The 27,122-nt window shown below is 42.1% G+C and overlaps 2 protein-coding genes across 2 annotated transcripts in view; one reads left to right on the top strand and one right to left on the bottom strand.

The window, feature by feature from the left end:
- The window catches only part of SUMF1 (sulfatase modifying factor 1), a 35,700-nt gene extending 35,247 nt beyond the window's left edge, over nucleotides 1-453 (top strand). Inside the window, exon 9 of the mRNA XM_062630381.1 lies at nucleotides 140-453. Within this exon, the coding sequence (XP_062486365.1) occupies nucleotides 140-250 (111 nt within the window). The 3' untranslated portion in view covers nucleotides 251-453. The remainder of the gene's footprint in view (nucleotides 1-139) is intronic.
- A 4,084-nt stretch (nucleotides 454-4,537) lies between these two features.
- LOC134169638 (histone-lysine N-methyltransferase SETMAR) lies at nucleotides 4,538-7,799 on the bottom strand. Its single transcript, XM_062630382.1, has 2 exons — nucleotides 7,535-7,799; nucleotides 4,538-5,561 (listed from the first exon to the last, which is right to left on the bottom strand). Exons 1-2 carry the CDS (start codon nucleotides 7,619-7,621, stop codon nucleotides 4,764-4,766), a joined length of 885 nt encoding a protein of 294 aa, XP_062486366.1. The 5' UTR covers nucleotides 7,622-7,799; the 3' UTR covers nucleotides 4,538-4,763.
- Between the last annotated feature and the right edge of the window lie 19,323 nt (nucleotides 7,800-27,122).

Genomic DNA, 27,122 nt, shown 5'->3' with positions numbered 1-27,122 from the left:
AACACCATGACTTTGATCTTTATCAGTTCACTGACCTGTCATTTGAAATTATTTGCTGCATCAATCTAACAAACTCTTCCCTACAGAAGCATAAGCTGTGAATGCTCTGAAGTTCACTTGTTCTCCTCTTTCTCTGCAGTCTTACTGCTACAGGTATCGCTGTGCAGCCCGTAGTCAAAACACTCCCGACAGCTCTGCTTCCAACCTGGGATTCCGCTGTGCAGCAGACACCTTGCCAGAGCTACAGTGACTACAGTGTACACTACGGTGTCACACCGAGACAGCAAGGGCAGAATTTCACCCATGGAAGAAGAGACGTGTGGAGTAGCACTTGCTGATGACACTAAAACTTCCTGCTGAGGAAAAAAAATCTAGCACTACTCAACAGTGCTTGAAGAACCTTTATGTATTTTTGGGGAACATAGCCTGGACTTTTATCCTGACCAAACTTATCAGTGACTTCCGTTGATTTAACACAAGTATTCTGGAGGCAACCAGCACAAAACTGAGCAGAAATACACCAGTTGTGTTTTTAAAGGTTAATTAACAGCTACTTTAGAAAAGTTCTTTATTAAATAGTTTTATTTATGTATAGTTCTGAATTTCTACACTCAAATCCAATAAACAAGAACTTTATAATTCTATACAGCTTTAAAGGACAACCGAAGGAGTGAAGAGGGAGGACTCGCAGAGAGCTGGCCACACAGGCAGTTAGTGCAGCTGTGCTGTTATGTTCCTGCTGCAGTGAAAATCAGTCCAGAAATGTGCTTTTTCTGGTGAGATACTTGCTCTTCTTTATAAAGTGCCTTCTGCAACTGAGGGATGCTAATCTTCAGGGTGATGGCGATTAGAAATGTTGTACGTATTTGAATAAAACTTCATGCATTCATTTTTTCTGAAGACTTTTACTGATGGAAAACACTGTCAATTTCCCCTGAATTTCTTGGATGTGCTGTAGGCTTATTTTGGGGACTTGCAAACTGCAAAAATGGCATCATTATAAACTGAAGCTTACAAATGATTCTACTTAAAGATCATTAAATGAAAAGATGGCAATGTAACTGTGAGCCCTAAGGCCTAATAAGGTAAGTTTTGAAACTGTTCTGTTAATAAATTGCACTTAAAAGGAAATTTTAGCAGGGAGAAAGTAGGACTAGTGAGAGCCACCTTGTTAGGGCATCTGAATATATTTCATGCCTTTCATGAAGTGTTTTGTACTGCCACCCGCTCCAGGGCACAGCATCTGGTTGTATTTCTCTGTTGGGCTATCGCTTGCTCCAAGTGCAGACATAACCAGACGCTACCTCTGCAGTGAGGCAGCAGAAGCAGCAGGACTATGCTTACAAACAGGTCCCTGCCCTCTTAAGGCTGCGGTGCTGCCTGCGTGTAAACTGAGAATAACTGGGCTGTCCTGCTGGATTTTACTGTGTGAAAAACACTGCACATTAACAACTTTGGCACTGATGTATCCCTGCCAACATTGTGTTTTCTGCAGTAAATGGGGGTTGGATTTAATGCAACCTGGGGTTAATACAAACCCATTGCTTGCCAGCTCCTTCTGTGCCAGTGCTCCATGCTGAAAAGAAGACCCTGGAGAACATCTTGGAAGCTCTTCGGCAAATACCAGCCTCTGGTGGGGGGTAACAGCAATTCTTGCAAGTGGAAGGGGAAGAACTATTCAGAATGCACCACTATGGCCTGGCACTCACATAAGCATGATAAAAACTGTGGCAAGTATTTTGTGTGATAAGGACTGCTTTAAATGAAATGTTTCATTAAAATCTATGCATTCCAACCATCTATTTTATTGTGAGGAATAGTGAGAGTCTATCTTTATTTCTCTATTTCTAAGAGGCATGTTTTTGCCACAAGAAGGAACAGACTTTATGAAAGATTTTGACTGGAGTCATTTTGCTTTTTATTCTGGAAAAAAAAAATCTCCTAGAAAAAGATACACACAAATGAAAAAATTATTATGAATTCAAGTAAACAGTTTCACGATCACCATCAGGTATGTCATCATTGTGCTGTTATTGGCATGTGGGGGAAAATTTTCCTGTTTGCCTGGGGAGATGGTGGAATGTGTCCTATTCATCCTGTCTTTGTTAGGGTAATGGCTTCTGTGTTTTACTATAAGGTCTTTCATTGAACATCTTTGAATTAATCTGACCCGATTTCAGTAAGAAAGTAAATCTCCAAACTCTAGTGAGTATTGAAGTATTGATAATCATTACTGCACTTTGTGAGCAGAAATGAGGAGGAGGATTTCACCAGTCTCACAGTCCTCAGAGCCACTGGGTTGGATTCAGTGTGAACACTAAACTATGGAGAGGTAGATTAGGACTCTGAAACTAAAAGGAACCTGAAGGAAAAAGTGAAAAGAAATTCAGCAGATAGAAACAAGGGTCTGTTTTCTCTTCCAGTTCCTTTTAAGGGGATTTTTTTTTTCCTTCAGCAGATAAAGCACTAGCACTACAGCCCAGGGCAGCTGTAGTGCTAAGGCAGTTCAAAGCCCAATGCACATGCTCTGTGAAAAAGGCCATTAACAACTGCTGTGATGGTTTAAAACTCAGTGACAACATATTATTTAATGTTCTTGCAAAGCCTTTCAGGTGGCTGGCTGTTTTTCAACAATGGCTCTCTTGTTCCACACTGTGGAAGCTTGTCCTGACCAGGTAACTGATTATTTGCTTTACTTGCTGCAAACAGCATCAGCTGTCTTAGACAGCAAGGGTTTGATTGCAGAGACAGATGGCTTAGCTGTATTCTCTGGTTTAAGGCTAGTGATGGAAGGGTGAGATACTGCTAACAGTGTTTGGGGTTTTGTGTTTTGGGGGTGGATTTTTGTGACTCTGAACTTCCTTAACTACTCACAATCATGCCAAGTACATATTCATAACAGGAAGCTAACAAACCATGCCGCCCTCCTGAAAATGAGGAATGCAGATGGTGTAAAACTAGTCTTGAAACTTTTTCCAGGAGGGACAGAGGAAGTAGATTGGATCATCTACTCCCAGCCTTCCAGTCCTGCAGGCTGAAACTTGCTGGCATAGTGCCCTTTAGGAGAAGAACACCAGATAAGCCTCCACAAAGAACAAGAAACCCTGCACTCCAAGCAGCACGTATTCCAAGCGCCGGGATCTGGAGAACGGCTCTGTGGAAGCAGGCACCTTAACCAGGCAAGGAATAAAGATAATGGCCCCATAGCCATTAGCAGTAAACTACTTTTGACAGGCAGCTGAAATCCTGTCAAAGGTCGTGGGTACAGTTAAAATATCAAACTGTGCAGAGCAAATAACCCCAGGGATTTGTGTCACCAACAGCACACTCTGCATGACTGTGAAAAGCAGCACTGCAGGTTGTCTGTCAAAGCTGGGGGGGAATTCAAAACCCTGTTTGAAGCTTCCTTAGTTTGACCTTTCTAGAAAGGAAGTGAAGTAACATCCAGTTGCAGGGCATACCTCATCCAGCAAGTGCCCTTGTGTATCCCTGGCACAAGGGGATGCTCAGTAAAGCAGCATACCTGTGTTAGACCAGCACAAGCACTACTGAAAGAAGATGCAATGACCTCCCTCTGATGGCGAGGGACAAGCCTTGCTTAATGCTGTCTGCCTCTGTAGGAATTGTGAAAACAAATCAGTTAGTAGCTGAAAGGAACACTGGTGTAAATGCCACCCATTCAACAAGGTAAAAAGACAAATTTGTTGTTCACATGTATTTATCTATTTCCTGCTTAATCCATCTCAGAAGTCAGGATAACCATCATACCGCTTAAGACTGGAGAGCCTGAATTTGCTTCCTGACTGTGTAATAACAGTGCTGGAAGGTAACATGGACATGCTGCTTGCTATTACTGCAGAATCTTACTAGATGAGCTTTGGGATAGACGTCACCCAAAAAGATGGGCTGACTGTACTTGGAGCCTGCAGAACCGTAGGATTTACACACAAGCTAAAGGGTAATGGAATTGAACCAGTCACTCAAAACCTGATTTTGGCATGCAGCTGGATGTGACTGGAGACGGAAAAGGGGGGTGGTGGGGACAAAGTATTCAAGCTAATCTTTCTGGACAAATTTTTTTTACATCAGTAATAATTTATGTTTTGTGGAACAAAAAATTTACAGCAAATAAGTTAATGAAAGTAATTTATTTGCATAGGATTTAAGAAACCTCGCACCTTTCTATTATATATCATGATTCTTCAATCACAGAATAGCCAGGTTTGGAGAAGACCTTAAGATCATCCAGTTCCAACCCCCCCAGCCACGGGCAGGGACACCTCCCACTAAACCAAGGCTCTGTCCAACCTGGCCTTGAACACCATCAGGGATGGAGCATTCACAACTTCCCTGGGCAACCCATTCCAGTGTTTCATTGCACTCTCTTGTGTAGTTTTCAGCAAGGTTTCTTCTTGTTACAACATATCCTTTCAGTGTACCAGTGCTCAAGTTCATTCCTTCTGAAAGGTATAAACCAAGAGAGCTGCTCTAACATACAGCAAGCTGTCAGAAGAAAACAGGAAAAAAAAAAACCAAATATCAGGCCTGGCTTTATTGTGGAACATCCTGAAGCTCTAGTACTCCCTCATGGCACCCACCTCAGAAGCAGTCTCTGGATGTTGCATGAAGTTATTCTCAGTATCTTGACTTTTAGTTATTGCTTAAAACGAGGTGCTTTCTTGGTGGAATACACAGTTTTAGTTAACTGCAATATAACTGCTAGAGAAAATCATGCTTGTTAGGTATGCTTACAGCCTGAAAACCTATGGAGAGCTCCCTGAACAAGCATTTGGTGTGGAAAAGAGGGAGCTGTCCCAAGGTAAGAAGGAAGCACATGTGCGGGAACCACAGTAGCAAGGTTTCCTCAGTCTGTTGTCTTCCTCTAAGGATTTTTGTTCTTTGTCAGTTACTGCTAAATTATAGAATCTTCCAGAATAATCAAATGAAAGTTCCTCTCCAGCAGAAATGTCTGTAGCTGCAAAAAGTGCCAGCCTAGGTACCATTGAGTCTACTCGAACTGGCACCATAAATAAATTGGGTTCACAGGAATGATTCAGGAACCTGCCTACATTACCTATGTACATAGGGTCAACAAATGTCTCTATTATCTCACCGTTATGGAGGTGCTCCCTTACTGCTATAATATAGTTTGAATCCTTTGATGTCTGGGCCTGAATTCTTCTACATGCCTCATTAAAGCCTAAAACTTCACCAGCGTATTCACAGACAAATCTTCCTTTAGCTATGAATTCTAGTGTACGGAGACCCCACCCTTTCTTCTCAGTCTTGAACACCTCAAGTCTGAACTGCAAACCCCTCTGAACAACCCTGTTTGGGCAGGATTCACCACAGTGGCACATGGCATTGCATTCAAAAACAGGCCTGGCGTACTCCTCCTCTTCCTCTGTAGGCCTCAGGCACAAACTGTTGTAATTTGCACCACGGCAAAGGCATGAGCACACGTGAACCACACAGGAGCTGGTATGACAGGAACATCCTGGAAAGGTGATTTCAGTGGGATCAATGTCTCCATCTGCTCCAGCTACGTTGTCTGGGCTGTACTGTGAAAAGAACAAGAGTCAAATCCTCACCATGCTCAATGCTTCTTTCCACAGAGCTACCCAATTTTTAAGAAGCTTGTGTCCGGCAGTACCTGATCACTGAACTCATGAACACTTCTTTGCTTGTAAACTTCTAACTACAAGTCTAACTTTTCTAAATTACTTGAAAGAATGTAAATCAGTCTCTATAAACTGAAAAAGAATCAATAGTCTCTTAGTGACCCAATTCCTCAAACTATTCTACTAGCCAGAAAAAGCAGTACTTCTTAGAAGGAAAAACACATCAACTGATTGGCTCTAGTTTAGTAGCTATGAATTTTATTTATGGTAATAGCAAAGTAACTTCCCCCCTTCAAAGCACTCAATAAGCTACTTACAAGGTTAGTCTACAGCTATTTTAACTTACAGAATTTCAAATGCCCATTTTTGTTGAAGATACTTCCAATTTATCTCTTCAAGATGATGGCGGTGTGCTAGCACACCTCTACATCTTTACAAAGCAGCTGAGCTACCTATTCTGTTATCAGGGCAGAACTGATATGAGATGCTGTTTGCTTCACCCTCAATTCTGGCTGTGGGGATAGATGTGGTTCAGCTCAAGCAACCCAATTTGAAAATCAGACTATCAGAATTACACTAATGCCCCCAGCAGGTGAATGATTATGGAATCATGGACTGTTGCAAAATGAAAACTGACAGAAACTTTGCTACATTTGAAAACCAAAATATAAAGACAGCTACATGTATATTTTTACTTCTGTCTCTGGATTCAGCTCCCAAAGCTTTATTTAGAATCCTGGAGTATGTGCTGTTACTAAATATTACACTTCACAGTAACTCATGTCTGGTACCTTCTGGGTGTTGTTAAACATGCCAGTTAATCGGAAGTTTCTGTTTTCATAAGCATCAGCTTTCTCAATCACTTAGTTGTATCCAAAAGCAAGTTTAATAATCCCTTATCTGTTCGTGTCTTCTCCCATTCACTAACTACAAGCTTTCCTCTTTCTGTAAAACATCCTTACACTGTGCAATTCAGGAAGTTTAAGGTCTCTCTGGATTACATATTTACTTTTCCCCCAGCCTTTCTAGAAGCTTCTTCATTCTGTTTTGTAAAGACTCTCCAATATCAGTGAAGCAAACTCTATGGCAATAAGGTGTACTTCCAGGAAATGCATTTGGGAGCTACCACAATACAGAACACAGCAGAAGCTGGTCTATGCCCGAGAAAGTATGAAAAAAACTTTTTAAGTATAGGAAAAGGTGGAATGGCTTTGAACTGAAAGAGGGTAGATTTCTTTGTTACATAAAAGGAAGAAGTTCTTCCCTGTGAGGGTGGTGAGACATCGGCACAGGGTGCCCAGAGCAGCTGTGTCTGCCCCATCCCTGGCAGCGTTCAAGGCCAGGTTGGACACAGGGGCTTGAAGCAACCTGCTCTAGTGGAAGGTGTCCCTGCCCATGGCAGGGGTTGGAACTGGATGAGCTTTAAGGTCCCTTCCAACCCAAAACATTCTTGATCGTTCTATATTTCTAAATTATGCCTTTCCTTATGAACCACTCCTGACGGCTGTGCAGCAGAAAGTGTCTGCCAAGCCTGTCAGCTTTTGACTCCCAGTCTAGTTTCAGCCTACAGCCGATGCTAACACCCTGCAGCACAAGAACTTTGCTCCTCCTAAAGGGTGACATCTTAACCGAGCGATTAAAACCTACAAAACGCCACAAATCGACAGAAAACTGCATATATACGTAACTAAAGTGCACGGCTAAGAACAAGCACTTTATAACACCAGAACCGCGGGCTGGTGGCGGAGGTGGATGGGGCCCCAGGGCCCTTCCCGCCGGGCGCTCCCTGAGGGGGTCGAGGCAGGCTGGCTGAGAGCACGGACCAGGAAACCGGCTCGCTAAGGCGCGCCGGGCCGCTCCTCCTTCCCTTCTTCCTCCCCACCACCCCGGGCGGCCGCAGCCCCCGCCCCTACCTGAAAGGCCGGCGGGGCCTCCGAGGGCGGCCATAGCGCCACGGCCACCGGCTCCAGCCCTCCGCTCAGGTCCGTCCCCGCCGCCATCGCCCTGACTCCGTCCCCTGGCCCTCTGGGGATTGGCTCTCGGGACCGAATCCTCTCTCTGATTGGGTAGCGGCGGTGACGCACGGCAGCGGGAGCGCAGGCGCTGTGGTAGCTTAGGGCGGCCGGCTGGGGTGGGGTGTCGCGTGCTCGCCTTAGGTGAGGCGTGAAGCCGCCATGTTGTGGGGTCCGTGCCTCAGCGAGGCTGGCGTGGAGCCGCCATGTTGTGGGCTCCGTGCCTCAGCGAGGCTGGCGTGGAGCCGCCGTGTTGTGGGGTCCGTGCCTCAGCGAGGCTCCGTGCCTCAGCGAGGCTGGCGTGGAGCCGCCGTGTTGTGGGGTCCGTGCCTCAGCGAGGCTGGCGTGGAGCCGCCGTGTTGTGGGGTCCGTGCCTCAGCGAGGCTGGCGTGGAGCCGCCGTGTTGTGGGGTCCGTGCCTCAGAGAGGCTGGCGTGGAGCCGCCGTGTTGTGGGGTCCGTGCCTCAGCGAGGCTGGCGTGGAGCCGGAACGCTTCTGGGCGCGCAGGGCGGCGAGGGGAGCTCTGCGCCACCGAGCGCCGGGGGAAGGTGGCTGCACTTGGCCAGGGGCTGGGTGGGCTCTCACCCCAGGTGACTGCCAGCAGTGATGCTACCATCCCGGGTCACTCCCAGCGATGGGACAGCCCCTCCAGAAACCGGTGCGGCTTTGTGTGGAGTGTGTAGTTTTAAACCTGAGTAGTTTTAACTGTTAATTATAGTGTTACTGTAAATTCTTTATTATTTTTGAAGTTACCAGTGTTTGGCATTGTTTGTGGGTGTTGATCTTACAAGGCCTAGAAATTCTGCTGGCTGTACCTGGGCATTTGAGACAGCAGCCATCTCCTGGGGATGGAAAAGGGTTTTGCAGGTTTTGTACCTCCAGGCATGCAGAGCAAGGGCCTGGTCTTCCCCTTGTCTACTTTGTCAGGAGATAATTCAGTCCCAGTAGTTCTCTGGATGAAGTGAGACATGGACCCATGCAACTGACCTATGGCTTGGTTTGGGAGGCCTTCCTGGTGCTGTGCCTGATGTTGTAAAGCAGTCGTGGCAGATCTGCTCCAGTGCAGTGTGATAGGAATAGAGCAGTCACAGGTGGTCCCGCCTCATCTCTGTGAACAGCGGTCTGAGCTGTGGCTAAGAAAAGAGTCAGACTTGTGCTCTTTGGGTGCTGGTGGTTCCACTAGATTTTGTGTTTTCCCCTTGGGTCAGCTGTATTGGAACCAGCCTGAGGTTGAGGAACCATCTTTTAAGATCCTTCTTCTGTTTGCATGAGCTGTGTTTTCATTTTGAAACCAGTTATCCAGAAACGAGCTTTGCAGATTTAGGAGACTGAAATCCCTGGAGCATGTTCTGTGCCCCTCTAACACGGTATTATTATTTGGGTCTCCTGCCCTGCAGCTGTTACTGATGTGACTTTTGTGATCACTCTCTGCAGCATCCAGGAAATGGAAAGCCTGCACCTATTGTGTCCCCTTCCTCTTACCTGTGAAGAAGAGCTGAGCAACCCCAGGAGAGGTGCAGGTAAGACTGGATGTTGACATCTATGTTTGTGGGTTGAACAGTTAACTGGGTAGCAGAATTCATACAAAGATAATGAATGGAGTTGTTTAGGAGTATATTTCGTCTGTAAAGAGAAGGAAAAGTATGGTAAAGGAAATTCTGGAGGTCAGTGCCTCCCAGTACCTGGCCTCTATCAATTTTGGGAAGACTTTGATCAGTGTAACCCTTTGATTAGTGTAGGCTGCTGTGAATGTAAAGTGAATGTACCTGTAGCATCAGTGCTTTATAACTGGATGGAACGAAAATGGTGGAAGGCTTTAAATACACACAGCCTGCCCCTCTTATTTTGTCCTCTTAAGCAGCAGTAAAGCTGTTTCTCGTGGATGCCTCTGAGCTTTGGCTTCTTGGGGTTTTGTGTTTTCTCATTGTGGGGAAGGCTGTAGATCAGTTTTATGAGGTAGATGCTGAAATGTCGAGTGATTGCAGATACTGAAATATGCTTTTGTTTTGTAGTTAAGGGCTTTCTGCTATTACCAAATGACCTTTAGATCAAGACACACATAATTTGGCTGCTAATCCTTAGTGCCAGATGGAATTCTTTTCAATTTTTGAGCGACAGAAGTAATGAGTCATTACTCTGTAGTGAAAGAAACAGATTGCTTATATGCGCAGAAGATGCGGTTTGGAAATATGCAAGAGGTAGTGGAAAATGCAGTGTTTTCCTCCTTCTCCCACCCAGGGCTTCTGTTGTATTGAACTATGAACGGGTTGAACTGTTGAGTTGTCCAGGTTGGGTGAAAAATCGATGAAAGCTCATTTTCATTTGTTATGTAAAATTGTTGTTGGAAGAAAGCTTAAAATGGAGCTGAAAAGAGTGAACTGTACGTGAACTTTTTGCTGCTGAACTAAGGCACCTGGTGCAGCTGTGAATTTCTTCTGCAACATGCTGTGCTGTCTCTAGGAAGAGGCTTGTATGAATCATTTTTCTTTGGTACTTTGAATGCATTTAGCTGTTAGTTTTTTTCCCCAGTATAAAGCTTTCTGTTGATTAATTTTTATGACTTGTCTGCAGTTTCTCAGATTTCTTGATATCACTTTCATAACTGGAATTTGGAAGGGTCACTGTGCTGGAACTGTGAGTTCATGTGAAAGCTGTCTTCATCTCACGTCACGGAATTTTTGGAATTCATGCAGTATATTGCAACAAGGTGATGGAGCTCAGGATGGTGCGAACTGTGATTCATCAGACTGCAACTAAGGGAGCTGTGCTCAGAAAGCTGGGCACAGTCCCGATGTAGAAGGAGTTGGATATAAAGCTCCTTGTGTTTTCTGGTAGGCAGAAGGCCCTGAAATCAAGGAATACTTTTTTTCCAAGAGATTTCTTTCTCATGTCAGTGTGTTGGAAGTCAAGTAATCTTGGGTGACCAGTACATAGTACTAATGCACTAACACATACTACAGCAATTTCATGCATTCAGTGTGCCATCATGAGTACTGTTGGTTGGAAGGGAACTCTAGTGATCTGGTGCAACCTTTTCTTCAACTAGGAGTCTTGGGACTGTTGTGCTGCATGGATTCCATTGTAATCCCCAAGGTAGTTTTCAGTGGGATTGCCCCTCAGATAGTTCCCAGTGCACTGGTGTAAGAGGATTCTATGCCCCAGGAATACTCTTACATTGGTCTTCCATTTGGCTGGACCATTGGAGTATTTTCTGTCTTGAGCTTGCCTTAAGGAACACAGGCAAGTTAGGCCATGCAAGATGGCCACTTTAAATTCCATAGCACAAGAAGTTGTTTGCTACCTGCACTAGGAAGAAGGCTAAAAAAGTTATTTTGAAGGCTCCCTTCAGCTTCCTAGTTTACTACAGGACTGATCTCTGGAAGAATAAAATATTCCTTTTAAGTATTTTGTTTTACATTGCACATGGTTTCTGTCTGATTTTGTTCTGAATAGGCCATTCACATAGTTCTCAGATATTTAAACTTGCTATTTTACTTCAAAAGGAAATAAATCTCATGTGATATACTGGAGATGTTTCCTGCAGGAGACCTGAAGTGCTGCTTAAATTGTGATGTTGAGTGCAGACAGTCCAAGGGGACTTCAGTCTGTCATTCCCAGGTTGGGAGTTTTATCTGCCTTATCTGTGGTCTTTTCAGGTTGTGTCTTCCTCCTTCTCGAGTTAATCTTAGATACTTCTTTTTTCTTTTAATTCCCTTGCTTACAGACTGTTCTTTTTGTGCTGCTGCTCTTCTTGTGTCAGGTTTAAATTTTCCTTTGATTTGCCCTTCATTTCTGGATAATCATCAGGTGAGTGGGCATGTGCTCTATACTTCTGCCAGTCTAGTGTGTGTCTGTTAGAATATTGGTTTGCAGAGAGTAAGTATAAAAAATCAATATCCCATTAAATGAAGTAGAGTGACAGTGTCCTAAGACTGTAGAGTCTGGTAGTCAAGTCCAAAGGCTAGTGTCTAGACTCCAAGGTGGTGGGGTTTTGCCCATGTGGTCTTGGCTAGGCGGGTAAGATAAAGTGAACACATCCTCTTACGGTTTTGTTCACGCATGCTAATGTCTGCAAGACTTACTACAACCAACCAAATCTTAAGAAGTGTTGGTAATGCAAAAGGGTGTCTTGATGTATTGTGACACTTGTGGTTTATTGCTTTCTAATAGTAAACCAGAATATAAATGTTCTACAGTGTATTTAGGCAGGATGTATAGATGTGAGCAGGCTGATCCTGCATACAAGCGTCTGTTCCCTCAGTATTCAGAGAAGTGTGGAAAGACCAGGTGTAAAAAATTCTGTTTATATTCAATATGAGATGCCTACCACCTACAGAGAATAAATGCAGCTCACCTGACTGCCCCCCTGTTCTCTGCACAGTAGTCTGCCATTTGAAGGTGGGGAGTCAAAACATACGTATTTTTCCATTTCCTACTTTTGAACCATTCTCAGACCATTCTGCAGTTATTTCAAGATATGCTACTTGTGCTTCAGTGCTAGTCATAAACATCTGAATGACCACAGGTATGATTCCCTTCCATGCACATGAATTACTGTCTTTCAAAAAATTAATAAACACATTAATACAGTCTCCTGATTGCTTAGCTGGAAAACCAGGTTTTGTGCATTTACAGCTCAATTTGTTTATGCTTTATACCTGGTAAAGTACATTAAAATACCTTTTGGGTTGAGAATTTGAAATACTGAGAGGCTGCAGTCTTTGCAGTGAGTCGGCCATGGCATCGTGCATTACCAGTTTGGCTGGCATACTGCCTGCCTCTTGCAAGGTCGAGCTCATTACCTCAGTCACACCTGGCCCTTGCTGAGCTTGGGAGCAGGACTTCTGAGGGGCCTTCTGAGCCTGGGGCTCCTGCCTTGTCAAACTGCCTCCTGCTGTGTGCTAATGAGCTGGCTAAATCTTCCCTGAGTAAATGGATGCTGGAATGAAAAGTCTGGTAATCATGTTTATAAATCCAAAGAAGGAGAAACTGAAGATCAGTTTATTTAAGTATTCCTTAGCTGTGCAGAGAGGAGTGACCTTGGAAAATGCTGTGTTTGAATAACACAGTTTTCCAAAATATCTCCAAGTGCTTTGCAGAGATAGATGAACTTTGTTTCCTTTCTGGTACAGATAAGATAACTGACTCAGAAACAGATGAAATGAGTTACCAGTGGTTGAGCCATTGTTCTTGGTTATCACAGGGCTCCGCATTTCATCTCTCATCCTGTGCTGCTCTTGCAGCATCGATTAGGTAATACAAATCATAAATCTCTTTGCCAATACACAAACACTCAAAGTCTTGACTTCTGTATGAGTAACAGAGTTACTTAATCTAACATTTTGTCCTATCCTCAGATGAAACAAAACAAGTTTAGAACAGTGGGAACAGTTCAGCTCTTGCATGCAAATTTCTGTTACATAGCAATGTATTTCAGTAAAAATCAGTCTCAGGATGTATTTAGGTTAAAGAAATTCATGTCTATAAAGTATTTTGGCCTAAGAAGTAGGGAGCCACTTGCAGAGACTAGATGGACCACGCAGCTACTGGCTAAAATTGTAATAATGCTTTACAGGGTATCTGTCCTGACTGTATTATTCTACTTTTGATACTAAGAATGCTATATAACAGTGTTTCAGTTAAATAGATTTCTGTGTAACAGTATTTCTTCAAAAGAAACTCATGCCTAAGTGAGACGTAGAATTGCTTTGCAGACTGAAGGAATTTCTTCCTTTGAAGTGCACATCAGTCTCAGTGCTCCTCATCTGTCTTGTATGAAAAATCCTCATTTGACATCAGTGACCTCTGGCAAGCCCTACAGAGATAAAGAAGATGTATTTGCACATCATTTGGGTCTTTTACGGACTATGTATGGATAGTTTCAAGGGATTGAAGCAAGTGTTTCAGACTGATGCATTAGTGTGCTTAGCAAACTCCTGCTGCCAAATTTGGTTTGTAGTTTTACTTAACACACTAACTTCTTTTCAGCAGTTTGCCAGAGACAGCTGCACTTGCAGGAAGTGAGTCAGTGAAGCTGAGGAAGTATCCATGTAGATTTGCTCGGCTGCCTTTCACCAGCATGGTGGTTGTGCGGTTCCTTTGGCCCATTCCTGGATAGGGTGATTTACTTCATGGTTAGTGACATGGCAATTTTTGCATTTTTATTAGGCTGCACCAGTGCCAGATATGTTTGACTGCAGTAGTCTGAGTTTGCATTTTCACACAGCAAGCGTGTATGTCATGGTCCTTTACGTTTGTGACACCCCTGTATTGTAGAATACACAGCTGAAACCAGCCTGAGGTCAAGCTTCAGTTTCCTGTTACAGCTGACAGTGACAAGGGCATCTTGTCACTGTGGACTGCAGCTTGTCAGCAGCTCATTGGCGTGGTATCATAACGCCATCAAAGGTGGTTATGATAGATGTGCTTGTAGTTGTAAAGATTCATGTCTTGTGCCAGGGCAGGGCTTACTGCTGCTCAGAAAGTTACTGGTCGCTTTGCATAGCTGGGTTTTGAGGGGTATCTGAAGTTTATCTCAGGGATACTTGTTTACTTAGCCTTTACCTTGCATGTTCATTTATAGAAAACCGTACTGACCTTCTGTGCTGTGAGGCATGGCTGATCACTGCAGAGGTTCATCCTGCACGCTATCAGGAAAGATTCACAGTGCTGGGATCTTAAGGTTTCTTTTGTTACATGAAGATATATTCTCCTGCTCTTTATCAAGGGTATTCTCCAGGCCCCACTTTTTTTCTCTTTGTGACACAACTGTTTTCTCATCCCTGCTTAAGATAATTAGAAAAGGACTGTTAAACTGTTGCCTGAAATTCCCATGGAGGATTTCACTTGGAAGACTGAAGGAAGATAATGTCTGTTTTAGTCTCATGGTAAGACTGGAGACTTGTGAAGAACTGCTATGTGCTGTAACTGCATCCTCCATCTTCCTTAGTGTTTACCAGAGAAGGGAGAAGTCTGACCAAGGGTAGAGAATGGAGGTTAACATACATTAGGATGACCCTGAGCAAAATTCAAATGTGTTTTCCAAAATCCTGTTTTCCTGGGATATGAATGGGTTCTTTTTTTTTCCTTCCCAAGTAATATTTGCTTAATGTATTACAAAGTTTTCCACCTGACAGTTCTGTACTATTGATGCTTTCAAAAAGGTGGTGTGTTGCACGTTTTTGTGTTTGCATAGTTGGGAAAGATGTGTTGCAAGACAATAAAAAAGTCCCTTATCTTGGTGCTCCATAACTATATTTGGGTTTAAATGAAATCCATAATTTTTCCTTGTTGGTATGACAGCAGAAAACATAAAGGTGAAATTAGAATAAAGATACAGATAATTGTATGTCCTGTAGCAGTTAAATCACTTAATGATTATACAATAATATTTCAGTGTGGCATGCAGTCAAACTGTGCTTTTAAGAGGGGAAGAGCAGTATAAAGAACGAATTATGTGTGTTTAATGTAGTATTTCACTGTGATAGTAAATCAGTTCCCCTTGTCAAATTATACAAACAAATTTATGAGTATGTGTGTATATGAGGCAATTAATAAGCCATCTTATATAGGACTAAGACACCCAGTTTTGCACTGTAACCTTCACATACAATTTATCTCAAAGGCATAATGCTAAAAACTTTCTAAATGTTCCTTCTAAAAGATAACCTAGGAAAAAAAAAAGCTATGCCACTAAAAAAAAAGGTTCCATAGCATTCCAGTTGCTTAAAATGTAATTACCTTTCAAAGCCACTAATTTGGATGTAATCTTCTGATTTTTATAATGTTCTCTGCAATGTTATTTCTGCATGTTTAGTGAAATGAGAATTTTCATGTACCTCTCATTCTTTGTAAATGCTTTATGTCAAGTGCAGTCCAAATAGGAGCCATAAGAAAGGGTCTAATACAATGAATGTTAATATGTGAACATGTTCTTCCCTCTTCACCTTGCTGAAAGCAGTGTGAGGGAGGTGGAAGCCCAGTAGCAGCTGGATTCCAGTAGCCTTCAACTCTAGTACAGCATCCGTTAATCACCCCGATGCATGCTGAAAAATCCCCAAAGAGGAAAAGATTAAAAAACCCCTCAAGTTCAAAGTTGCCACAGAGCATTGTGATGTTGCAGGATCCACAGTGAATACTACAAAGAGGAAATCTGGGCTGCATTGAGATCGTTTGTCATCAGTGAGGCAGGGTTATAGCCTTAAACAGTTTCAGTTCACTAAAACTCAATGAAAAATGCTCAGTTCACAGCATACAAACTGAAAAGAAAATTAGAGCAGTGCTCAGCTGATAGTCTTGAAGCAATAGTAGTGTCTGGGGGAAGGTGTAAGGCATTCTGAAAAACAGGCTTCTATTTGGGCACTTAATCACTTAAGTTTTGAAATCATTTAGGAATATTAAAAACCAATCAGCTTTTATTGGCCCAGAGCACTGCAGTAGTTACCTCAGTTTCCATCAGTCCTGAATGTGAGTGCCCAAGTACTCAGGCTCGAATGCAGTTGTGGTGTTGTTGCTATGGTGATGGAGATTGAGGTTTTCACGTGTTTCAGTGAGGTGTAAATGGCCTTCCTCTAAAGACACACAGCTGTAAGGATGGCGCTTTACCGGGTTAGGAAATGTTTGACGAAATGCCTCAGGTTAGCTTAAGAGCACAAACAGCTCTGTGCATGGTTCCCAGCTGTGGCATACCATGAGTTTTCCTCATGGGTGTTCCCCAAATCTATTAAGAATCTCGCAGCAGATACTTCCAGACATAATGAATCAAATCTAAAGCCACAAATGTGAATATCCTAGTATTAGACTGGGGAGACTCCCTGTAGCAAGTTAAGGTTTTAGGAATTTATCACTGAAGGTCATTAATTCTCTTTGGCGCAAACCTCCATTAACTATGTCCTTTGCATACAGCCCAGCTGCCGAGTAGTCAAAGGTGAAGGAGTGGGCACTGTTCCTGTTTGGAAAAACAGTTGCTCCACTGTTGGAAGCGTCTGCTCTGACACTTAGGTTAGAATTAATTGTGTTTAATGCCATTTGGCTCTTTCATATTAAAGAGTTTAGAGAAACAAAGAGAAGGTTACATAGTTAGGCAGTGTCATGAATGACACAGGAGTTAACATCTTTCTCAGAAGTATTATTTAACTGGCAACATCTGCAAACTAGCAGCAGATGGGCCTGGGGTGTTGCGTTTAAACAACAGTATTTCCCAAATCTGACATGATGTTTTCTGTCTTGGCTTGGTTTTTCACCTTTACTCCCAGCTTCTGTAAATGCTTCTTGATTTATGGTTATTTCTCTCTTTTCATGTGGCTGAGCATTACAGTCCTTCATCACAGAAGCCAAATTATAAGGAAGAGGTAAAAGACCTGTACTTTTCAAAGCTGTAGGTAAGATGCTTGCTGTCTCAGAGGGGAAAACATGAACTAATTCAAACTTGGGGGATTTAAAAGCTGGGATTAGTTTTGACAACCACATTTTCTTTTAATCTTAGAAACGAAGAATATTAATCGGGTGCAGCAGTATTTGTGGTGCTATGGTCCTGAGGAATAGGCAGTTTTGATAGAGATCAAGATGTTTCTAGAATCAGTTTAGGAATGGTTTAAAAAAACCCAACTCAAACAAACAAAACCAAAGAAACTTCCACACGTATCATATTGCGTTCCCTCTTTAGGGGAAGCAAAGACAGTCTGTTGAGTCCCAACCTTAATGCAGAGTATGGTATAGTAAGATCTTCAGTTCCTCTACTTGTTACCACAGTGCAAATACCGGTATGACTGTTGTAATACAGATTAGCCAATAATTATTTGTATCAACATTTGTGCTGATTATTCTTCATTTCTTGCTGGTAGTTTTGCCATGTCTAATGAGGTTGTAAATTCTGAAGGGAAGGCTGAAGTTCCGTCTTGGCCAGGCAACTGTGTGGTGGAGTTGTTGTGGACTAGTCACCTCTGACAACGTTAGATGAAATACGGATAAGTAAAAAGCAATCCTGCTTTCAGGGGGTTGTTGGTGACCTTTAAGTTAGGGCTGGGAGTCTCATCATGAACTGCAGCTTCAGGATACATGACTTACTTCCCTTTCCTTCTGAAATGAAAGGTTGTTTTCATTGAAATTACCACTTATTACAGAAAGGTCAAATTCATATAACTGCATCTCAAGTAAGTAGACAGTGGCCTTGTTTATCTCAGCACAGTGTTTGCAGCTTCATAATTCTGTGCCTTTTTTTAAAGATCATGCTGTTGTCATTCTTTAACATGTTGCAAATAGACCCATTTGATGGGCTAGACTTTTAACTGCTGCAAATTGTTTCTGTTCACTCATATGGAATGATGGTAAATTACACTGGTGCAGGGTTTGGTGCTGTGTAAGAGTTGCTACTCAATTGCTCTTTGGCTGCCATCTCCCTAGAAAACAATGCTTGAAGACTGTGTTTTATGGCTATACTCTGCGAGTGCTATTGGGCCTTCCAAGACTTTTTATGTCATGTAATGCAAAGTAGCTAAAATCTGCACTGTATATTTTAGTTTGACTTGCACAGTGGCAGAAATTATGAATAACATTTTAAGAGCCCCCTAAGTGCCACTGAGTTTCAACAGGACAAATTCTCAACTTGTTTAGGGACTTGCTTTTAGACTAGATTTTACAGCTTTAAGTTAGATATGTAAGGAACCCCTTTTTCCAAGGCTGGATCAAGGTATTTAGAAACCCAAATCAGTGCTGCACAGAAGGTTTCCCTTCTACAAGGATGTTGCACTCTTTGGGAAGGAGCTTGCTCTTGCAAAACTGGAGCAGAAGTCGCTCTTCTTCCCAGTGTAAGTGGGTGGCTATGTATGCATGTTCTCCCTCTGTAAGAACTCTGTTAAAACACTTGCTGATGTCAAGGGAGGCTTACATTTCAGTCCTTGTTTTGTGTATACCAGAGATTTTCAGCCATCAGAACACTGTGGACTGTGTACAAGTAGAGGAGGAAGGAATCTGCATCAGAGGGCAAGGCATCTTGAGTACCAAACTAGCCTAACATAGATGTGGAAACTGGAGTTAGGAACATGTAGGTAGTAGTATGGACGGTGTTTCTGCCAGTGGGTGGTGACTTATCTTTATGGTTAATACTGATCTGTTTCTTTAGCTGTCAAAACTTAAATCCTGATCATGTTTTCTGGAGCTGTTACTTGCAATATTTTGGTGATCTCTTAGACATCATATTACAGGGAGTGTAAACGGTGCACATCAGAAACTGGTAGTAACTGCTTTCACCTTCCTCTGCATTTCCAGTATATACAGGTGGCATTAGGCTGTACTCCTGCCTCTGCCTTTGCTGTATATTTTAAATTGTTATTTATGATTTTATATACTTGAAAGGACCAAGAACTTCAAGCCATGTATTTGCCCATAGCTCTGCTGGCATTTAGATACCTTTTTAACCAAGGGGATAAAATCTTCAACTCAGGACAGTGGTTAAGTGCTACTCATATAAACTGCCTACAAAAATTAGTTACTCTCTTCTGTGGATTTAAATAAAAAAAGAAAAATATTTTGGACCATATTTAAACTCCTGACAGTTGGGGTTTATGTGTGTCTAACATTAAATACAGATCTTGAGTCAGGGAAGTAGGCTGGATGTAGACTAGACTCTTCACCTAGAGCTTCAGTCTGGTTTTATGTAGCTAGTAGGAGAAACATGTCCTTACAATTTATTTTTTTTATTTTTATTTTTTTAATCTTCTAATGTCTTTTTAATGCTAGTTAATTCCTGTGCTTGCATAAATTTGAACTTGTGATATCAGTGTCTGCCAAGAGATGGCAGTGCAGTGCTGCTCAATGTGCTGGGTGAGATTGTAGGAAACTAGTGGCTATGACCATACAGAGCCCTCGTTCCTGAGGTTTTTGGTGGCCTCTCCTTGAACAGGCTGACATGTTTATCAGTTTACTTCCTACATGCTGTGGGTTGAGAAAAGAAGCAGAAATCCAGACTATTGCTTACTTTGCAGTGCTCTGTTCATCTTGGGAAAATTATGTTTCTATCCTGCATGCAGAGTAGATTTCTAAACTGTGCCTTGGTTTCTCAATCTCTAAGAGAAATACAAATGTAGCTCTTAAGCTGGCATCATTTCCAGCTCATGTCCAGCTGATGTAGAACTATGGACAGTAGTGGTACAACACTCATTTCTATTAGCATGGAATATTAAAAAAAAAAAAACAAAGCTAAATCCAAAAGTATGAAATCACCCTGTATTTCTGCTGAGTGCTGTATATGTTCGAGTGAGGTGAGGCTTGTAGAAAGAGGTGATCTCATTTGTCAGAGTTACAAGAGCAGACAGGCATTCTGGTTTGAAAGCACTTCTTCAGATCTCTGCTGTACATTCAGACATTCAGAGCACACAGAAACACAGAGCTGTTAATGCTGAAAAGCTTTGTCTTCCAAATACCAAAGTGTGTATTGGAAAGGGTGAGTGGGAGACCAGAGGGATAGTTGCCAGTGCTCTATTGCACTGTTCATACCAAATCAACTTGAGACTGTGTCTGAAAGAGGTTTCTTTGTTCTGTTTTGGTGGGTTGTCCCTGCATTTGACAGATGCATGTGAAGTCTGTTATAGTTTGTCAGTGCTTGTACCTTCCTATACTGTTTAAGTGCAGTTTAGTTCCTGATGTCACTCAGAGGCAGTCTGTAGATTATAATTGTTTGGATGCTGGTGTTGATAGAGTTCTGATTTAGAAGAGAGGCCTCTGAGGAGTGAGTGATCATATTCAGAACAAACACCATCACCTGACCTGAGCTAACCTACCATCAGACATACTGCAATTCTGCACACTTCTTTAACAACACTCCAGTTGGCAGCAGCATTCCTCAGCTTTTCTGTTTAAGCACACCATTGTAACCTGCAGTGTTCTCATGCAGTTTGCTCCTTTACTAATGTGTCTGTAACAGTTTAAGTGAATAAGTAACCCTCCTGTCCTACTTGGGTTGTGAATGATGAATTCTATTACCAGGTCAGAAAGTTTCAGGTGTCATCTTGCTTAGCCCAGAACCTCAGCCAGGGCAGCAGTAGAATTTATACTTGGGGATGCCACACAGCTCCAGGAACTCTCATCCACCAGGATACACCCAGGCACCTGTGTGTGTCTCTGCTAAGGCCTTCTCCTTGAATTCTGCTCCTTTCTTCCCAGCTACTCTCAGTAGCAACTCTGTTGTATGTAGCTTATGTCTTGTTAGCTGTCTTTTTACTCAAAAGAAAGTGGAGTGACTGGCAAGAGACAGAAAAATTGTATAAAACAGAGATGAGGGAAGTCTCTGCAGGTATGTTGAGCAGACAAAGCGTCAAGAACAGACAGAAAAGCCCACCAGAAAACCCCCTTTCTTGTGAATGACTTTGGCTGATTCCACAGTTCAGCTTCTCCATGCTTTCTCTGTCAAGTAGAAGGTCTGTATCTGGCTGTTAACCAGTTGCAGGGTGCAAATCTGTTCATTTACTTGTCTGAAGACTCATGGTCCTCAAGGGCACAGAGGGGACTGGTGTAAACCAGAGTGGTCTACAGATGCTCCAGAGTGCAGTGGGGTCAGAGTAGCAATGGAGTTCAAAACCTGCATTTTGTCTTAGGTGATTAAAGTCTTTCTCACGAGCTTTCTGCTGTTCCAGATGAATGACGTAAAAGTCACTGGTAATGCTCATTGGACAGAAAAATCTGGTACCGAGTTTAATTTCCTTCCTTCCCAGATACCAGCCAGAGATATTGGGTGTCAGAACCTGTGACATGGGCTCACCTGTGTGAGGAGCTGATCCTCACCTGTTCCACTTGGGTCTGTAACTTGTAATGCAGTGGCTGTTTTCCAAGCTTTGAAGACTGACAATAATGAACCCAAGTCTGTAACAAAATGTCTTGGGGTGTGTGGTGGGGTGTCAGGTTGGTATTATTCCTTCCTTTCCTATGAGAAAGACTGTATTTGGAGTAGGTTTACATCGAGAATTTGTGATGTTTGGCTACCTGTTGAAGATACTAAATGTTGCATTCCTGGTTTCATCAGCCTGCTTCTACAGCTAGGCTTCTACTTTAGATTAACTTTCTAATGTTTCTAAAATACCTAGTTTTGTAGTTTAGACTATGGAAGGTAAACAAAACCACTCTGTCTGGTGAGTTTCTTTCTAATTAAAGCATTTTTAAGCCATTGTTAAGCTTATATTTTGGAGTGCAGGAAGGGAAGAAAACCCGAGTACCATCTGAGGTAGGCATTGCTAAACACTGCTGCTGTCTGTGGGCAGAAACAACTGACTTCTCAGTGAATTATTCCCCCTTGTATGTTCCCTGGGCTTTTTTTCGGTCCAAAATTGTTTTAATTGTCAATTGGCAATGCTCCTTCCATAGGAAGTTACTTCTCTAATGAATAGCACTTTGTCAGGACAGTTTCCTAATATTCAATCTGCATTTTCTGCTGCTTAATACAAGCCACTTCTGTACCTAACGTCTCCCTTACTATAATAAATATTTTATAATCTTAATCTGGTTCATAGTTTTTTATAATTAGTAGTTCTCAGTGGCTGGGAGGTTTCTTAATTAGTGCACATCTAGTCTATTTTTTTAATTTGCTCTAAAAGCTGTAATAAATAGTAATTCTAAAGACATTCTTCGCTTGAAGAAGATGGAGTAACCTTTGCAGTGGGTGAGTAAAATTTATAACCATCTGAAATATAAGGCTAGACTCAGGTGTCCTTCATGGTGCTGTCGTTGGTGTTACTGTTACAGAGCCATGATTGCAGTCATAATCTCTGTGGTTATGTATCTTAGTTCAGCTATATTGCAGATGGCTGGCATGGAGACCAAAAGTTGGTTCTTGGCCAGTGGGGTATAAAAGTAGGAAGCTAAACTCTGAACAGAAGTCCAGAGGGGACTTGACCTTGATTTGTATCAGCAGAGGCCAGTGGAGCAGTGGAGTATTTTTCCTAAAACCACATCAGGAGGACTTTCCAAAAGACATGAGTGAGGGACTGGAGAAGTGAGATCCAGAGGACAAATGAGTCATCCAAGATTGCCTAGTGGGAGGTGGCATGGGAATGGGGCCTTCTGAGTCCATCCCAGTCTTCTGGCCAGACTGCCACAGCTAGAGCAGAGCAGTCCACCAGCTGCTGCCGTGGTTCTCCTTACCCCTGGACTCCACAGGGCTATTTTTCCCCTCTGTGTTGTAGCCAAACCCCAGTGAAGGCAGTTTAGTCCTTCCCTTGACATCCACAGGCTTTTGGTTAGGCTACTTTTGCAGAGGGAGGATACATAATCTTCAGCATTAAGCACTGTTGAAGTTCTTGTGGTGTTCAGGGGTTTTTGGATTAAATATTGACTAAATTCTTGCTTTTTGGAAATGATGGACCACATCTTGTGCTAAAAAACATGCTGAGGCTATTGTGTGTTATCACATGGAAACTTGTGTACAACGGCCAATCTGCATTCCCCCTCAGTTAAAATAAACTGTTGCTTAGCATTTGGAATCCTCCCTGCTCAGGATTATCTACACATATGCCAGTCTTGCAGCATTGAAAGATGTGAGTGTGCAGGGTAAAACGGAGTGAGAAAGCCTTTTGTCAGTGTTGGCTGTACAGCATTAGCTGAGGTGTTTTGGGTTATTTAGTAGTTGAGTAGATTTTGTACACTTTCCTGAACAACATTATTTTGCTCCTGGGTTTTTAACATTACTGTGTTGATATGACCAGCCTGTGGTCATGGAATGCTTATGAATAAAGTGTATTATTATTACCAAGATCACAAATTTGTTTTGATAGCAGAGTATTGAAAAACTTAAGGGAGAAAAAGTGACTTCTATTGAAAAGAAAAATGAATGGAATTACCAAGACTTTTTACCCCAAACCTCTCTGGTCATTCTCAAAAGCAGTTTGGATTTCATCCCCTTCCATATGTTCATGGAGTGCACTGTTTAGTACCCTGTTTAAATTTTATATTACAAACTGATTGTTCACATTGCTGGAATTAATTTTGTGTCTTTGCTGTGCTTCCTTGTTCAAAGGATTTCCAACATGAGTATATTCGTCCGTGTCTTTATTTTCCGTATACATGTTCAGAACATTTTTGGGGCTTCTTAGGGATCCGTCCTTCTCACTTCAGAATTTCTTACTGCTGTCTGCAGTAAAGGGGTAAAAAAAATCGCTTGACCTAGTTACAGAAATAAAGACTGTGAAATGTACACTGGCGGAGAGTCTCCTTGTGGAACCGTGTGTTTTGATTCCTCATTGGCTTTGTCTTTCCATCTGTTCATCTCATCTGCAGCTCTTCCACTGTCTCTCACCAAAATCTGCTCAGAAGCTGGTAATTACTGGTACATTTATTGTGTGCCAGCCTGTTCTGGGACTGGCTGCTGACTTCTTTCTACTGTCCCGGTCGGCTTTTGTTGCCCTGACTCAGATCTACTTTTCCCTGTTCCTTTCTCTTTCCCTGACATAGACGCTTTCATTGCAGTGAAAAGGCTGACAAGATTATTATAGAAAACAACAAAACCAGAATCTGGGGGTGGTTGTTTCTGTTTTGTTTTGGTTTTGTTTTGCACAGGATCTACTTCTTCCTGTGGCCTCTATCCAAGTTTACGCTTGTATTCTGCCTTCACTGTGTCATTTCTAACCTTTGTGCTTCCTGTCATTCTGTTGCATAATCTTAGTGTGATTTAGATTGTTTTCTGCTATGTTTGAAACACCTTTTCTTTCATCACTGTGAATAATTAGGTGAGCAGTCTTTTGTGCTATGTATTTGAAATATTCCCCCTGTGCCAGGTTTCTTCCCCCTACTTTATTGTGGGGGTCAACTGGATTGAGTAGCATGCTGGTATAAACATTGGTTTCTGCAGGGTTATGCTGGATTACCTGCTGTAGCAGAGATCAGAATCTTCCTGCTGTGCTCTTTTATTAAATGCATCACAAACTTTAAAAGTAGAAGACTGGTAGTATTGATCAGAGGCAGATGCCCTTCAGTTCTGTTCTCGCAGTGCTTTATAATTTTGGGTTTGAATGAAGATGCTGGTGTTCCAGGCTTGGCCTCTTCTGAGAGGATACTTTCAAAGTGACTCCAGGATATAAACAAATACACAGGCCTGTGATCGTGAAATGCAGTTGAGGTGCTTTCTGGTTGCTTGAATTTTAATTCCAGTCACCTCAGAAGGATGTACATTGTGTTAGAGGAGTTTGTCCAAGTGGTTCATTTCCAAGATTCAGATTATTTTTTTTTTTCTCTAAAAGAGCAAAGTTGAGAGGAGCTTCAATCTTGGTACTGGAAGACTGTTTCCCTCCCTCTTCTCACATGCCCACTTTCCATTGTTTTCCCAGTGGCTTTGGAAGCTTAATTAAATTCTAAATATATTTTTATATCACATTTGGCACACAGTACTATTGACAGTATAAACAAAGCAGACAAATGGTTTAATGCAAAAAAGAGATAACAAAAAGGAGAAACAAATCCTGGCTTGCTTACAGTGGCTGCAGGGAAGACTTACTTCTCGAGTTTCTAATGTCATATATAGCAAAACCCAGCAGGTCCAGATTGTTTCAGTTCTAATATACCTGTTAGTCCCAAACTAGACAGAGCTCCCCTGCATTCCCTCCTGTCACCTGGTGTCCTGAGACGTCTGGCCAGCTCCTTTGCTTAGCTCTGGAGTGTGCTACTGGCACTAGTGTGAGGTGTAGAGTCTGTAGGGATCTCCTGTGGAAAACAGCCAAGCAGTGGAGCAGGGCCACATCTTATTGCTTCATGTTTCCTGAGCTTAAACTGTCTTGGCCTTCCAGAGCTGCTTCTCAGGGTGCTCGCTGCCAAGGGAGATTCCACACTTGGTATTTCTTTGTGAAGGAAATCTCTTTTCTGGGAAAAATGTAAAATGCAGCTCTTCCTAAGGGAGTAGCTGGTAAAATATAACGGACACAGGTTTTTTTAGGAGGCCAGCGTATATGAGCAGTGGCGCTTTTTGGCCACTTAATCTCCAGATACATAATGTACTCTAGCTAAATTTTCAGGAGAGAGAGGTGATTGCGTTTGCCTTTATTCCTGAGATCAAAAGTTTGAGATACCTCAGGGGAAATGCTAGAACCTGTCCCTTTGCTGTCAGGCTGTTGTACCAGCTGTTGCTGTGTTTACAGTGTCTGCATATATTTTGTATACATGGGTGAAAAGAGCCATATTTCATAAAATATATATGGTTCCTATTTTTGTATGAAGTCCTCAGACTCTTTAGAAGTGACAAAATAGTTGTTGGACCAGTTTAAATGATTTGTGATTTGCCTCTATAAAAAGTGAGAAATAGATCTTGAGCGATACAAATATTTCTGCCTTCATCGAGGTAAAGAGAATCAGGACAGTTGACACCAGCTGAGAATCTACCACTAAGGGACATCAGGTTGGTGGTTGTTGGATTGCAGAAATGAAAATAGTTTCATATAAACTTAGGTAAGTTTCTGTATGAATGACCTATTGTGAGTTGTTGGTTTTGTTTCACCTAATTTTGAGTGAAATAATAAAGTAGCATTAAATGTATTATTGGTAACAATAGGAAGTGTTATGGCATTTAGTGGACTGAATGAATGAAATGTTGGGATTTTGTTGGAGTGTCTTTGTTCTAAAGTTATCTTTGTCATTATGAGCTTTGCCATGGCCATTTCCACATTTCTTTTCTGGAAAGTAACTGAATCAGTAACAGAAATAGTCTGTGAGGTCACAAATAATGTGTCATTTCACACTTCTGGTACCCGTGGATTGAATTCTGTCAGATTGAGGAGGTTTGATAAACTGGACTATCCTTTAGCCCTACCTCCACCCTGTTGTGGAAGTCCTTAGTTACTCCTTTGAGATTTTGTGGGCTAGTGCTCAGTAGTATAATGTGCAAAGTACTTTTAAGCATTTAAACAAAATAGGAATTGAATTGCTGAGATGCTAGGCTTTAAAAAAGGAATTTCTCTGTGTGCAAAGTATCTACTCCTCCATGAAGGCACCCTGAATTTCTGCTTACTCTGCATGTTTGATAGAGTAAAATGATTTTAAGCATATTATTTTTGAAATACGTCGACTTCCATTGGCATTGTAGAACATAATGACATTTCCTATGACACAATCTGCAGACTGAAATTCCCTGAGTAAGCATTTCCCTAATGGTGCAGAAGCACTTGTGGTTCAGCATTTTTTTTCATCCTTACAATAAGGGCTATTTTTGTATGTGGAATCATTTCTCTGTGGTGTTAGTGATGATTGGGTGGGATGTACATGTACCAGTACTGAATACTGTAGACTTCCTGTACTAAGAAAGCTGATTTTTCTACTATGGTAGCTAAGTTGAGCTTACTTAAGTGACTTGGGGGTGTTTGATGTAATCTTCAGTCCAATCAACTTGTCAGTTCCTCTGCTGAAAGAGAACAAGATACATCTTGCCAAGAAAGTTAAACCCTATTTCAGATGGTGTGGCCCATGTGATCTCTAACGGGCCCTCACATCTATGGTGTGAAGGTAGTTTTAGTGCAATGCTGTTA

The sequence above is a fragment of the Pezoporus occidentalis genome, unplaced genomic scaffold, assembly GCF_034315485.1.
Source record: "Pezoporus occidentalis ecotype Australia unplaced genomic scaffold, CSIRO_AGI_Poc_V1 ctg35, whole genome shotgun sequence".
In the NCBI taxonomy this organism is placed as follows: domain Eukaryota; kingdom Metazoa; phylum Chordata; class Aves; order Psittaciformes; family Psittacidae; genus Pezoporus; species Pezoporus occidentalis.
Note: the sequence above shows the minus strand (reverse complement) of the source record. Positions and strands in the feature narration are given on the sequence as shown.